Source organism: Capra hircus, chromosome 23 (assembly GCF_001704415.2).
Source record: "Capra hircus breed San Clemente chromosome 23, ASM170441v1, whole genome shotgun sequence".
Taxonomy (NCBI): Eukaryota; Metazoa; Chordata; class Mammalia; order Artiodactyla; family Bovidae; genus Capra; species Capra hircus.
In genome coordinates this window covers 39,829,026-39,844,555 of record NC_030830.1, presented here as the reverse complement: position 1 = coordinate 39,844,555, position 15,530 = coordinate 39,829,026, and the positions used below count along the sequence as shown (strand labels likewise).

Genomic DNA, 15,530 nt, shown 5'->3' with positions numbered 1-15,530 from the left:
CTCCTGAGAAGTTACTTTTTAATGAATTCTCCTTTAGATACTTATGTTCCTAGGAGGGTGACTCTCAGTATAGGGCTCTAGGGAGTCTCACATCAATTTTTCCTGTCCCCGCAGGTGGAGTATTTTAGTAAACTATTAGTTGATTTCCTTGTTGGATGTCTTTCCATCTCTAGCTTATTTGAAAAAGGCAGGTCAAACTTCCTAAAACACAGGTGTAATCCTATTATTTCCCTGTTCTAAACCCTTCTGGCCTTTTCTTTTTTTCTGAGTTGAGTTTGGATTTCTTAGTGTGGCATTATCAATTATTGTGATATATCCATATGGCACATTATTTTTTTTTTAATAGACTATTTTCTAGAGCAGTTTTAGCGACATAGCAATATTGAGTGGACAGTACAGAGATTTCTCATCTGTCTCCTACACGTCATAGCTTTCAGAGCACTTTCATGCATTGTCTTTCATCCAGGGTTTCCTGTGATCTGGCTGCAACGCATGTGGTTAAGTGAAAGAGCACTTAGCAAGAAGTCAGGAGACTTGGATTCTTCTTAATTCTACCTTTAGCTGAAACTGAGTCAGTTTCTTCACCTATATCATAGGAGGGTGGACTCAAAAGGTCTTCACAAGTTTCTTTAAAGAAACCTTCTAACTTTGTCTTCTGTTGCTCTTCCCCAGCAAAGCCTGTGCTCCAGCTGAGCTGCGCTGCTTGCTAGTCTGCAAGGTACCTTTTGTTTCCTGGTGCCACGACTTTGTTCAGGCTGATTGTTCCTCACAGAAGGCCCGCTGTGCTGTCTCCTTCACAGTCTTTCAAGGACCACCTCACGCATCATCTCTTTCCTCAGAGCCATTCCTGATCCCCTTCTTTTCATCCTTTCCCTTTTTTGGCGTTGGCTAGCCTTTGGCTTGTACCCCTGTCCCTCTTACAGTGTGTGACTTACTACCATATAATGTTATTTGTATGTAGTCCCCTCTCTCCTGATAGAATACACATTTTTCTGAGGACGGGGTGTCTTATTTGTCACTGCCCACCACTGCCCTGTGTCTTGTGTGGTGCTTTGTATGCAGAAGTTATTCAGTAAATGCTTGAGGAATGGCTTTGGGTACAACTCATAAGCACCAGGGCCGTAGATAGTAGGTCTCTGCTATAGATAGGATAATCCTGAATAACCTTGACATTCAACATGGGAGAACTGCCTATGCAGTTTGAAATGCTGGAATAGGAGGGCTCAGAAAGGCCCAGCCATTGGAAAATGGTGTGACCCTCTTTTGCAAAAGGTAATCAGTTCAGTTCAGTTCAGTCGTTCAGTCGTGTCCGACTCTTTGCGACCCCATGAATAGCTGACCTCAAAGTTTATGCTTACAATAACTGTCTGGGCTGAAAAGGGTGGGTATTGCAAGGGAACGAAACAACGTGCCTCCTAAGCCACATTCGTGGTTTCTGCTTTTGTTTTTCAAACAGGGAGCCTGTGGCCAAGGTAGATGAAGGGGTGGCAGCCCCTGTAAGTGGAGGTGCTGCCCGACTCCGGTTTTTCTCTATGAAGAGGACAGTATCCCAGCAGTCATTTGATGGCATCTCGTTGGATAACAGTGGCCCTGAAGACCGGATTTCAGTGGACAGTGATGGCAGTGAGAGCTTTGTGATGCTCTTGGAGTCTGGTAAGTGGAAGCAGAGCCAGGCAAAGTTGCAGAGCCTCAAGAGGGTTCTTCTGATGCCTGTATTCAGACCAGCAGGATGCAGAAGGAGCTGAGCTTTGATAAAGCAGACATTTTCTTAATCAAAAGCAAAGAAGAGTGAACTTTTAGTGGCTCTGTGACTCTGAATTTATCCTCATGTCTTCTAGGTTATTGATAGGTGTTTGACCCTTATCACAGAGCAACACTCAGAGAAGAGAGCACTAGTCTTACAGCCACGGAGCGCTGGCAGTAGGCTAACTTTGCGGCTGGGTCAGTGGTGTGTGTGTGTGTTTCCTATCTTTTGCTTAACTATGTATTTCATTGTTGGAAAATAACTGGGAGCTTTTTGTCTATAGTAAAATGAGTAACTTTCAGGAGTTAGATTAAACCCCACTAGGAGTTAGACTAGTTCTTTCAGCTTATTGAAATGAAAACTTTTAAAATCGTCCCTTGTATGCATGCTGAGTCGCTTCGGTTGTGTCCAACTCTTTGCAACCCTCTGGACTGTAGCCCGCTAGGCTCTCTGTCCATGGGATTCTCTAGGCAAGAATACTGGAGTGGGTTGCCATGCCCTCCTCCAGGGGATCTTCCCTACTCGAGGATCGAACTCGCGTCTCTTGTGGCTCCTGCATTGCAGGTGGATTCTTTACCTCTGAGCAACCAGGGAAGCCTAAAATCATCACTTAAGAGTATCTAAATGAAAATGAAATAAAAAGAGAATATACTGTTTCTTAAACTGGCTGGCATATCCATGTTTGTTTTGTTATTAATTTCTTGTGGAAAAATCCAAATATTTAAAAATAGAATTAAATAATGAACCTTCATATACCCATTACCTAGCTTGGGATATTAACAACTCATGGCAGTTCTTTTTTTTTTTTTAATTTATTTTTATTTGGAAAGGTTTCCATTTCCAAATACGATCACAACCGCCATATGACAGATTTTGGACAAAATCTCTTATTATTACTGTCCCAGTTCATTTCAGTTTAGTCGCTCAGTCATGTCTGACTCTTTGCAACCCCATGGACTGCAGCACACCAGGCCTCCCTGTCCATCACCAATTCCCAGAGTTTACTCAAACCCATGTCCATTGAGTCAGTGATGCCATCCAACCAGCTCATCCTTTGTCATCCCCTTCTCCTCCCGCCTTCAATCTTTCCCAGTATCAGGATCTTTTCCAGTGAGTCAGTTCTTTGCATCAGGTGGCCAAAGTATTGGAGCTTCGGCATCAGTCCTTCCAGTGAACACCCAGGACTGATCTCCTTCAGAATGGACTGGTTGGATCTCCTTGCAGTCCAAGGGACTCTCAAGAGTCTTCTCCAACACCACAGTTCAAAAGCATCAATTCTTTGGCATTCAGCTTTCTTATAGTCCAACTCTCACATCTATACATGACCACTGGGAAAACCATGGCTTTGACTAGACGGACCTTTGTTGGCAAAGTAATGTCTCTGCTTTTTAATATGCTGTCTAGGTTGGTCATAACTTTTCTTCCAAGGAGTAAGTGTCTTTTAATTTCATGGCTGCAGTCACCATCTGCAGTGATTTTGGAGCCCAAAAAAGTAAAGTCTGCCACAGATTCCACTGTTTCCCCATCTATTTGGCATGAAGTGATGGGGCCAGATGTTATGGCAATTCTTATTTCATTTATTCTTCTGCCCTCTTCCCTTCTTCCCATATTACTTTGAAGCAAATCCCAACCGTATCATTTTATCCATAAATATATAAATATTTTTATTACACATCTCTAGAAAATACAGATTTTTAAGATTAAAAGTTTTTAAAATTATGGTAAAATGTACATAACATAAAATTTACCATTGTAACTATTTTTAACTATAATAGTATTAAGTACCTTCAGATCATTGTACAACCATCACCCACTATCTATCTCTAGAACCTTTTCATCTTGCAAAACTGAAAGTCTATACCCATTAAACAATAACTCCTCATTCCCTCTTCCACCAGTCCCTAGAAACCACCATTCTACTTTCTGTCTCTATGAATTTGACTACTTTAGGTACCTCATGTAAACGGAATTGTACATGACTGGCTTATTTAATTTAACATGATGTCTCTGTGGTTCATTTATGTTGTATGTAGCATGTATTAGAATTTCCTTCCTTTTTAAGGCTAGTATTTATTTTTCGTTTGTAGCACATTTTGTTTAGCCATTTTTTGGTCCATAGACAGTTGGGTTGCTTCCATTTACAGCCGTTTTTCAACGTGACCAAATACCATTGTCACACTTTAAAAAATTAACAATAATTCCCTAAATTCATTAAATATCCAGTTAGTCTTGAAATTTCCAGTTTTCTCATGAATGTCATAAATTTTTTGTTTTTACAGTTGTCACTAAAGATTGGATTTGAGTAAAATTTTTTGACTCTCCAACTCTTGTTATCTTTCTTTTGCAGAGTCTGGTCCAGAATCTCTTCCACCAGGATCTCTTCCCAATGCTGTGGACAATGCTGGTGTTCAAGAGAGCCCTGTTGTGGATAGTTATGGCCAGGGGTCACCAGAGGTCAACAGTTCGGTCTCACCTAGTGGGGAAGACCTCAATCTTCACCTGGTCAGATATTCTACTTTCTTTTCTGCAGAGAGTGGGCTCTCAGCTGGCAGCTTGGGACTCAGCTAACGAGTCTCCTGTTACAGGTCTCAGTTCTGGTCCTGAAGGTGCGTGAGGTGTCTCTGGGGATTGAGGTACGTGGTGAGGACCTCACTGTGGCCCTGCAAGCAGAGAAGCTGACCCTCCAGCAGCCGGGCACCATGGGACTCTGGCAGTTCCTGCACGGACAGTGCTCAGGTAAGGATGGTGGGATTCCAGGAGAGCTGGTGGGATTTGAGCTGGGGTGGGGAGGAGGACAGTCAGAACTTAAGTTGCTCCTGTCCTGTGCTCCAGGGGCAGCCAGCCTAGTGCCAAGTCCTTGGTGTTTCTTTCCAGCAGCCTTTCGGGGGAGGAAGAAGTCTAATGAAGCCTCCTTCTCACAAGGAGCCTCCGAGAGCTCTCACTGAGGCTTTGTGCCCAGCAGGCTAGTCGCCATCCTCACCTCCCAGGTGTTCCTTACCCTGATATGAGAGGACAGTGTCCATTTCTTTGTTTGTGGGGCTGCTAACATCAAGCTGTATCTGATCAGGGAGCTTCTGATTCGGTCCTTTGATGTATATTATCATTTATACTTTAAAAGATGGCAGGAAAAATCTGGACTTAAACTACATGCTTCATTTTTAAAAAATTTTATTTTTAAATATTAAGTAGATATGCTTGTAAAGTAGAACTGTTATAAAAATATATTTAAGGTATAAAATAATCACAATACAATGAATGCATGTATCTACTACCTAGTTTAATAAATAGAACAGTACCATTAAGTTTCAGCCCCGGGAGCCCCTCTCCAGAACCTTCCTCTTGCCTCTTGCCTATCATAGGGGATCACTATCCTGAATTTGTATTTTTCATTTTCTTGCTTTACAATTCTTCCACATGTTTTTTTTTTTTTTTTTAAATCAGTGTATTATTTAGCTGTGTAGGCTTTCGAGGTTTTGTAAGTGGAATTATTGTTTATATTCTTTTGTGATTTTCTCCTTTCAAGTACTATGATATTCTTCAAATCCTTCTAGGTTGTTGAGTTAGCTATAATTCATTCATTTTCACTACTTTATAATATTCTATTGTAGAAATATATGACTTTTTAAAAAACTGCTTTAATGAGGTGTGATATGCATACTATGAAATTCACTCTTTGTAAGTGTGTGCTTTGATAAATATTAGTAAGCTTCCGCAGTTCTGCAACCATCACCCCCACCCCCAAAATCTCTCTTGTACTCATTACTCTGTTTACTTCTTCATTCTTTTCTGAACAGACATGTGGTTTGTTGTTTCCACTTTTTTTTCGCTGTTTCAAATAGGATTGTTTTGACATGCCCGTCCTTGTATATGTCTCCTGTTATATATGCTGGAGAGTTTCTCCAGGTTTATATTCCTGAGGAAATAATTGCTAGGTCATTAGGGTAGGTATAGCTTTAATTTTGCTAGATAATGCCCTTCCTCCCCCCCCCCCCGAATGGTTGTACCAATTTATAGTTATATAGGTATGTAAGTTGTTTCATAGCCTTGGCTGCACCTGAGGTTATTCTTCATGCAGTTTTGAGTAAATTAGCATAGATCCTGCTTGGCTTCCTGAGAGAGAGAGGAGAAGATCAAGACTTGGAGAAAGGAAGAGATGATCAAATTCAGCAGAGTTGAGGGTCCACTGTTTTTTATTCATTTTTGGCTGTGCTGTATGGCTTGTGCGATCTCAATTCTTCAACCAGGGGATGAACCTGGGACCTAGCAGTGAAAGAGTTGAGATCTAACTACTAGACCACCAGGGAACTCCCGAGGGTCCTCTGTTTTAGCTTCACCTTGGCCATTAGCCCACTGCCTCTGATTCTAAGCAAGACCAGCTTTTTAATTGGTCCTTAATGTCCCTTCTACCATGAGAGGCATTAAAGCAAAGTGTCCAAGCCCATGGTCTTTGCAGTCAGGCAGCTTACATGCAGCTCCTACCTTGCTACTTGCAAACTGTGTTACTTCGTTGGTTTAAAAAAAATATCTTATTTACTTTTGGCTACGCTGGCTCTTTGTTGCCGTGTGTGGGCTTTCTCTGGCTGCAGTGAGCGGGGAGTACTCTCGAGTTGCAGCACGTGGGCTTCTTCTTGCAGTGGGTTCTGCTGTTGCAGAGCACAGCCTCTAGGACATGGGCCCCAGTGGTTATGTGCAAGGGCCTTGCTGCCCTGTGGCGTGTGGGGCCCCCCCAGAGCAGGGAGCGAGCCCTGTCCCCTTCCCAGCAGGCAGACTCTGAACCACCAGACCACCAGCGAAGTCCACAAGCTTTGCAACTTTGGCAAGTTACTCTCTGTGCCTTAGCTCTTTCATCTATAAAATGGGAAGATAATAATACTTCTGGTACAGGGTTATTATGAATATTAAGTTTAGTTCAGTCACTCGGTCATGTCCAGTTCTTTGCGAGCCCATGGGCTGCAGCACGCCAGGCCTCCCTGTCCATCACCAACTCCTGGAGCTTACTCAAACTCATGTCCATTGAGTCAGTGATGCCATCCAACCATCACGTCCTCTGTCGTCCCCTTCTCCTCCTGCCTTCAATCTTTCCCAGAATCAGGGTCTTTTCAAATGAGTCGGTTTTACGCATCAGGTGGCCAAAGAATTGGAGTTTCAGCTTTAGCATCGTTCCTTCCAATGAATATTCAGGACTGATCTCCTTTAGGATGGATTGGTTGGATCTCCTTGCTGTCCAAGGGACTCTCAAGAGTCTTCTCCAACATCACAGTTCAAAAGCATCAGTTCTTCGACGCTCAGCTTTCTTTATAGTCCAACTCTCACATCCATACATGACTACTGGAAAAACCATAGCCTTGACTCGATGGACCTTTGTTGGCAAAGTAATGTCTCTGCTTTTGAATATGCCATCTAGGTTGGTCATAACTTTTCTTCCAAGGAATAAGTGTCTTTTAATTTTATGGCTGCAGTCACCATCTGCAGTGATTTTGAAGCCCCCCAAAATAAAGTCAGCCACTGTTTCCCTATCTATTTGTCATGAAGTGATAGGACCAGATGCCATCATCTTAGTTTTCTGAATGTTGAGCTTTAAGCCAACTTTTTCACCATCCTCTTTCACTTTCTTCAAGAGGCTTTTTAGTTCCTCTTTACTTTCTGCCATAAGGGTGGTGTCATCTGCATATCTGAGATTATTGATATTTCTCCCAGCAATCTTGATTCCAGCTTGTGCTTCTTCCAGCCCAGCGTCTTTCATGATGTGCTCTGCATATAAATTAAATAAGCAAGGTGACAATATACAGCCTTGACGTACTCCTTTCCCTATTTGGAACCAGTCTGTTGTTCCATGTCCAGTTCTAACTGTTGCTTCCTGACCTGCATACAGGTTTCTCAAGAGGCAGGTCAGGTGGTCTGATATTCCCATCTCTTTCAGAATTTTCCAGAGTTTATTGTGATCCACACAGTCAAAGGCTTTGGCATAGTCAATAAAGCAGAAATAGATGTTTTTCTGGAACTCTCTTGCTTTTTCCATGATCCAGCGGATGTTGGCAATTTGATCTCTGGTTCCTCTGCCTTTTCTAAAGCCAGCTTGAACATCTGGAAGTTCATGGTTCACGTATTGTTGAAGCCTGGCTTGGAGAATTTTGAGCATTACTTTACTATCGTGTGAGATGAGTGCAGTTGTGCGGTAGTTTGAGCCTTATTTGGCATTGCCTTTCTTAGGGATCGGAATGAAAATTACCTTTTCCAGTCCTGTGGCCACTGCTGAGTTTTCCAAATTTGCTGGCATATTGAGTGCAGCATTTTCACAGCATCACGTTTTAGGGTTTGAAATAGCTCAATTGGAATTCCATCACCTCCACTAGCTTTGTTCATAGTGATGCTTCCTAAGGCCCACCTGACTTCACACTCCAGGATGCCTGGCTCTGGGTCAGTGATCACACCATCATGAAAAAAGATGTCCTTTCATTATAGGGGACTGGGATGCAAAAGTAGGAAGTCAAGAAACACCTGGAGTAACACGCAAATTTGGCCTTGGAGTACAGAATGAAGCAGGCCAAAGGCTAATAGAGTTTTGCCAAGAGAACGCACTGGTCATAGCAAACACTCTCTTCCAACACAAGAGAAGACTCTACACATGGACATCAGCAGATGGCCAATACCAAAATCAGATTGATTACATTATTTGCAGCTGAAGATGGAGAAGCTCTATACAGTCAGCAAAAACAAGACTGGAAGCTGACTGTGGCTCAGATCATGAACTCCTTATTGCCAAATTCAGACTTAAATTGAAGAAAATAGCGAAAACCACTAGACCATTTAGGTATGACCTAAATCAAATCCCGAAACCATTATACAGTAGAAGTGAGAAATAGATTTAAGGGACTAGATCTCATAGACAGAGTGCCTGATGAACTACGGATGGAGGTTCGTGACATTGTACAGGAGACAGGAATCAAGACCATCCCCAAGAAAAAGGAATGCAAAAAGGCAAAATGGCTGTCTCAGGAGGCCTTACAAATAGCTGTGAAAAGGAGAGAAGCAGAAAGCAAAGGCGGAAAGGAAAGATATACCCATTTGAATGCAGAGTTCCAAAGAATAGCAAGGAGAGATAAAGTCTTCCTCAGTGATCAATGCAAAGCAATAGAGGAAAAAAATAGAATGGGAAAGACTAGAGGTCTCTTCAAGAAAATTAGAGATACCAAGGGAAATTTTCATGCAAAGATGGGCTCGATAAAGGACAGAAATGGTATGGACCTAACAGAAGCAGAAGATATTAAGAGGAGGTGGCTAGAATACACAGAAGAACTGTACAAAAAAGATCTTCATGACTCAGATAATCACAGTGGTTATGAATATTAACTATATATTAAAGTGCTTTGAGCAATCACTGGCTGGTAATTAATTAATGTATTTTCCTTCTGTCTTGCTTCACAAAGGCACAAGCTTTCAGGACTCCTCCACTTTGAAGACTGGCCACATCAGGCCAGCTGTGGGCCTTCGCTTTGAGGTGGGGCCTGGTGCAGCTGTTCATTCCCCTCTGGCCACACAGAATGGCTTCCTGCATTTGTTGCTTCAGGGCTGTGACCTTGAGCTGCTTACTTCGGTGCTCAGTGGCCTCGGGCCCTTCTTGGAGGATGAGGAGATCCCAGTGGTGGTTCCCATGCAGATTGAGCTCCTGAACTCCAGGGTCACTCTAAAGGTGAGAGGAACTTTGGGGTTTACCCTAGACTTGGTCAAGCAACGGATTCTTGACCCTTGACCCTGTTAACAGTGACAGCTGTTAACTTCTTCTCATGTCCTTGTGAGATGTGGGGATGACCAAGTGAGGAAGGGCATGTTAGTATTCACTACTACAGTAGTACCTAAGTATGTAGTGCCAGCAAAAAGTTCTAGGTTCACGTGAGGGGGGCCTTGTCTCTAGCCTTGCCCTTTGGCATGCAGCATGACTATGCAAGCCCACAGGTTAGCAGATCCTCAGTCTCACTGTGTCTAGAATGGGAGAGATTCATGTCTCTCATGCCTCGCTGGAGCGTATGGATAAACAGTGACGGCAGAGTGCTTCCAGCTCCAGAGTTGGAAGCATGGGTTGTTTCCTAAGCTGCTCTGAGTTGCTTGGGGGCCTCACGCGGCTTCTCTCTTTCCTGCAGGACGATATCCCCCCCATCTACCCCACCTCACCAGGCCCCATACCCATCACTCTGTCCATGGAGCATGCTGTGCTGAGTCGGAGTGACGATGGTGTGTTCCACATAGGCGGTGAGTAGGGCTTGTCAGCCTCCCGGCTCCTCTACCTTTTCACTCCTGTAAGGAAATAGGTGACAACTAGGAACAGGCTGCTTGTTGCTGGCAGTTTGTCATTCAGAGCCTTTACTTTTTTCCAGCTGCTGCTCAAGACAGACCATCAGCCAAAGCAGCTAAGAGTGAGAAGAGGCAGCCCCCCAAAGAACAGGTGTTTTTGGTGCCCACTGGGGAGGCTTTTGGTCCACTGGTGAGTCCCTAACTGAACAGTACCTTTCGTGTAAACCCTTTGGGGTTGTAATTACAGAAGCGGGTAAAACCCAGAGGGCTGACAGGGTTGCTTGTGCTGGTACAGCTGTGCAGTCTGGGCTCTTGTCACCTAGCAGGAGCTTCTGGAAGTGCTGAACAGGGGCTGGAGGTCAGGAGCTAGAGATGAATGCCTGCTGATGACATCTTCCACCTGCTGTTGTCCCTGCAGCTGATGAGCTCAGAAGAGGGGATTAGCCTCTGAGAAAAGGCCTTGCTGGTTCTCTTGATCATTGACCAAACTTGCGGATTGTGCTGCTTGAATTCTCCCTCGTTCCCTTACTGGATGTATTTGCAAGATGTGTTACCTTTTTGATTGATCATGAATTCTTTGTTGTTCCTCAGGTGAATGAACTCCCTACCCTACGAAAGGAACTGATAGAAACTAAACAAGCATTGGCTCAAGCCAACCAGGATAAAGAAAAACTTCTTGAAGAGATTAGGAAATATAACCCCCTCTTCGAGCTCTGACAGCAGTGGCTCAGCCATCTTTGCCGAGGAGAGAGGAGGAGATCACCAGCAGTCGCACCGCCTGTGACAGACTCCGTCCAGTGCTGGCCAAGCTGGCGGAGGACGCGCAGCTCACTCCTGGTGGTGTCCTTTCTACTAGCGGTTCTGACTTGGATGGAAGACAGGGCAAAGCATGACCACGTTCCAGGAAGTTGGGGGCCACTTTGTGTGTGGCTCAGGCGTCATGTCTCACCTGCCCTTTTGGCCCTCAGCACACTAGGTGGAATCTTCTCGACACTGTAGGGTCATCTCACCGCCTGGTTTCATGGCAGAGACCTTTGCTTGCTCCACAACCTGTGTGAACAGGGCGGAGTCCCCATCTCCTCGGTTGGTCACCCAGAGTCACCAAAGCTTCTGTGTCTCAGAGTCTGCTTTCTGTAGTGGACCTGAGAAGTGCTGCGGCGGTAGAATGGAACAGGAAGTAGCCAGCAAGGCGGGAGCCAGGGGAGGCACAGGAATAAGTGAGACATGGATTCTGCCTTGTTTGGAAGGGAAACTAAGCTCCTGTCATCTTGGCTGATGTTACAATCAGATTGTTCAGGGTTAAGCTTCCTCTCTATGATGCCTGTCATCGTCCTGATGCTGTGGTAGGAAGTAAGCAACAGTAGCGGCTCACTTGTATCATCTCTCCCTCCTGTAACAGTTTGTGTGAAATTTAAATCAAGAAACCATTCACTCTGGGCTAGGTTGAGGTCGAGGCTTGGTGGGGATCGTAGGAGAGCTTGGTTCCTTCTGAACCCACTATTGCCAGCCGTGTCCTGTCTCTCTTCCACAGCTGCCCCTCACAGGTTTTTCCCTGTCTCCCGGGGGCCCCGGCACATCAGCTTTCCCAGCACTATGACTTCCTACCAGCAATCTCCTTAGCCCTTGGTGGAGTCGGAACTGAAAATGTGTTTTATACAGTAACATAAACATCTCAGCCAGTTGCCTCTCACCTGCCTCTATCACTGTGGCTTTTTAAAATCATGTTATTTTGACTTAAGTAAAAAAAAAAACCTTCAACCTAGCTAGGTGTTGCCCTGACTGCTGAAAGAGCTATTTCCCCCTCTTTCTTCCCTACCTAATTCCTCCCCAACGTTCTATCTTGATCCATACTGCTCTGTGCTGTACTTCAAGATCTGTTGATTAGACAGTGCATCAGCGAACTCACCTTGAATTGGCAAGATGGTAAAATAATGATTTAGTAGTATCACTAAAGTCTTAATCACACATGACCTACTAGAGGAAAGATAAAATGGTTTCCTTTATGGGGAATCATGCCTGGCTTGTATATTCTAGTTTTTTGACGATAAAAAGAAATATGCATTCAAGAAGGAACAAGATCTAATTTGCTCAGACTTTTTAAGACTTTTTGTTTCGATTTTCCACTAAGACAATTTTAAAAACAGCAATTACTATGAGTTTATGGGGATATCCTCTCATGCTTAGGAAACAACTGAGAGACTTAAGAATAAACATCTTTCTGAGAGAATGTTAACAGGGTAAGTTCCCTATTGGTTGATGCTTGCTTGAACCTTATTTAAGAATTTTATAAATAACCTGAAAGTAGGATATTACAATGCAATCAAATGTCACTACTTCCAGGAAGTGAAGATAAACCAGAGGAGATTTTTTAAAAAATTGCAAAAGATTCACAGACTGGGCTGTGAATACTCAGGAAAGTGTCAGGTGAGATTCTCTGTAGGTTAGTGTGAAGCAGTGCCCTTAGGGGAGAATCAGCAACCACTGAGACAGTGAGCTCTGCAAAGAGCTCAGGAAAGAAACCTAAGCATTGCCATAAGGGAAGAGGGGTCAGAGTGCTGCTGTAGGGCGTGTGGAGCCAACACAGAAAACAGCATCTCATAAAAGACCATGGTAATGCCTTAAATGATCTGTGCACTTCTAGGGGCCTTACGTACAAAGTATGTGGTGAAAGGCAAAAAGGTCTAGAGAACAGCAAAAGTCACCAGGGGTGGAGGTACACATCTTTAAAATGTGAGCTCCAGTTCTGAAAAGGATAAAAGCTGAGGGTAGTGTTACGTCAGATATTCAGTCAAGATCCAGGATGTGTGCTTCGGGTCCCAAAATACTAGGGCTGGCCCTTGTAGCCTTAGCCACCTACAAGCACTTCTTGTAGCAAATCAGAAACTCCTAGGGCTCTCTGTTTAAGATGTGGTGCTGTAAGAAACTGTATGGGTGCAGAAGGTTTAAGAGGAATCCTTGCATGATGACTTTCTAAAAGAAATTATAGGAAACCAGGGTTATTTGGTGATACACAATGGAGTTACCCACTGCATCCCTCCACAGACTCCCCTTTAAGTGCTTCTGTCAAAGGCAGAATGATGAACAAAAAGGATCACTGGTCCTCCCCAGTGTGGCATGTCTAATGTTCTTAGAGGGGACAGAGGAAGAGCCAGTAGCCAGAAAACAGAATTATCCAACCTTGGGTTCACCTGCATTGGTCTCAGATCACATTCTGCTTCTCTTCCCTTCCCCTGCTTTCCTGCCCTCCCTAACCCTCCATGCAAAGAGTTGCCTGGTACACTTTCTCTTTTAAGTATGCGCTGGGTAGGAGGCAATAGAAACAAATCTGGCAAGCGCCAAGGCTCACCCCTGTAATGACCAGAGCTCACTTAGGTTTCTGGGCTCTCTGGCGCTCTTGCCCATGTGACAAATGTAGCCCTAGCATTTAAATTTCCTTGTGTGACAGCTTTGGCCATTGTCTTGAAGTTCCTCACTCAGGAAATACGGTAGAGGGTCAGCATCCCATGGAATTTTAGTAAAAGTCATCTTGTATAACTTCACACTCCTATTCACTAGGGGGTGAAAAACTTTCATAATGAAGAAATGTGACCTTGTTGGTAGTCCTCAGAATAAATGAAAAGGATGGAAGGAAAAAAATAGTAGTATCAGCTCCTTCAGACTGCTGACGATTTCTGCCTTGGAGCTTTAAGACTGTGAACACGAAATAATAATACCTCAAGAAAATGTCTGGAGTGCAACACCACTATCCGAGACTTCCACCACCGCACAGTCACCATGTCAGTTGTGAAGCGTTTACACCTTGTACTACCTGTGACTATCTAGATTTCCTGTTTACATGGAGGTACTGGAGATACGCGTTAGTGCATATGGACTGGTTTAAATCTCTCTTAGCTAAGCTGCAGGGGTGGTTGTCAATCTCAAATTCTGTTTTTAACTCACTGGAATCATTAAGCTAGTTTATTAGACCTAAGACGGAATGGGTTCTAGTCTTAACGATGGCTGCTTTTTGCTGTGTATTTAATCTGACCCTCATTTTGCCATGGGCCTCAACCTTTAAGTACCCTTTTTCATGGTTCTGAAAGGAATGGTTCCTGTGTTTGGAGTATACAAGGCTTAAGGCAGCCCTCACATACCGCATAACTGAAATTCTTCCATTTCATACACTTAAGTCAGTTTTCCCATAAGCTAGTTTAGGGGGTGGTGGAAAGAAGGTGTTGTTTGAACATAGCGATACAGGAACTTTGCATTCCAAACCTTTAAGGTTTGTTTGCTTTTTCCCTCCCTTATATAATATTTACCTTAACTTCAAAAACAGTTACTAGTAATATCACAAAATGATGGAAACAGCATTGCTACGCAAGCTAGTGGGATGACATCTGGCTATTTGAGAACTGCAAGAGCTGCCATTGCTTAGTGATTGACCGTAGTCATTATTGTGCTTCAAGAGATTCTGCAGTGATTGAGGTCCTCTCCTTTCAGGGACTATAGCCTTTCCTGGAATCTTCCCCTACCTCCTGCTGGAGGAGGAATATTCCCATTCACCTCTGGGTAGGTACATATAGTTGCTGTTGTTGAATGGGGATTATTTTTTCCATCTCTTACAACAGATACAAGGGGAAATACTCTTAGATAACCTTAAACTGTGAGGCTTTGCTAAGTGGCTATACTTGGGATGTGAACTTTCTTCCTTATTATCTGTAAATTTCAGCCTTATCCAGTATCTCATATTGCAATAGGTATAGCTCCTATAACCACTTTAAAAGCTTCCTCTGGAGCTGAGATATGTATTTTTGTTTATTTGGTTTTCCCTGCAGTCTTTGGTCAAGATTTAGCCTGAGTCTTACAGCGTTTCTTTGTGGAATGTACCACTGAAGTGTCTTCACTAGCTAAGTACATGTTTAAAGCCACAAGCTTTAATGCTAGACACTAAAATCCAGATTTGCCCAACTTTGTGTGTCTGTCTCCCCTACTCAGGGTGCTAACCAGAACGGGAATCTTTACTGACACGCTCAGGAAAGCTTCAAAAGAGAAAAGCTTCAGAACCCCTCTCCTTATGGCACTGAATGATAGAGAGGAAAGAACTCTTGGGGATTGCCCATTGCCAATTATATTACAGTAGCCTTATTACTGCTAATCACTGTCAATAAAAAGTCACTCCATTCCCCTCTTCTTGAGGAAAACAATGAGAATGTATCCAATGAACTGGAATATTGGTCAGTATTGAGAAATTTTAATGTTGCAATATCTAATCAAACCTTGAGTGTACTGGTTCTGTGAACCACCTGAAAAAAGCAAATTAAACTTATTAAACAGTATTGGTTCTGGTATATCTGTTTATAGGAATTGAAACACATAGGCATTTACATTGTTTTTAAGTGCTTTAAGTATTCTTTTATGAGATACAATCTTAATGGTTCTAGTAGGGATGAGGCAGGCTCCAACTTTCACAAAAAATCCCAGACAAGTTTTACCTGGACACCAGCAAACTTCTCCCCAT

At 43.4% G+C, this 15,530-nt stretch overlaps 1 protein-coding gene across 1 annotated transcript in view; it reads left to right on the top strand.

The window, feature by feature from the left end:
- UHRF1BP1 (UHRF1 binding protein 1) overlaps positions 1-15,346 on the top strand; it is a 72,941-nt gene extending 57,595 nt beyond the window's left edge. Inside the window, exons 15-21 of the mRNA XM_018038710.1 lie at positions 1,457-1,653; positions 4,092-4,246; positions 4,330-4,480; positions 9,172-9,434; positions 9,883-9,991; positions 10,117-10,223; positions 10,625-15,346. Of these exons, the coding sequence (XP_017894199.1) occupies positions 1,457-1,653; positions 4,092-4,246; positions 4,330-4,480; positions 9,172-9,434; positions 9,883-9,991; positions 10,117-10,223; positions 10,625-10,750 (1,108 nt within the window). The 3' untranslated portion in view covers positions 10,751-15,346. The remainder of the gene's footprint in view (positions 1-1,456; positions 1,654-4,091; positions 4,247-4,329; positions 4,481-9,171; positions 9,435-9,882; positions 9,992-10,116; positions 10,224-10,624) is intronic.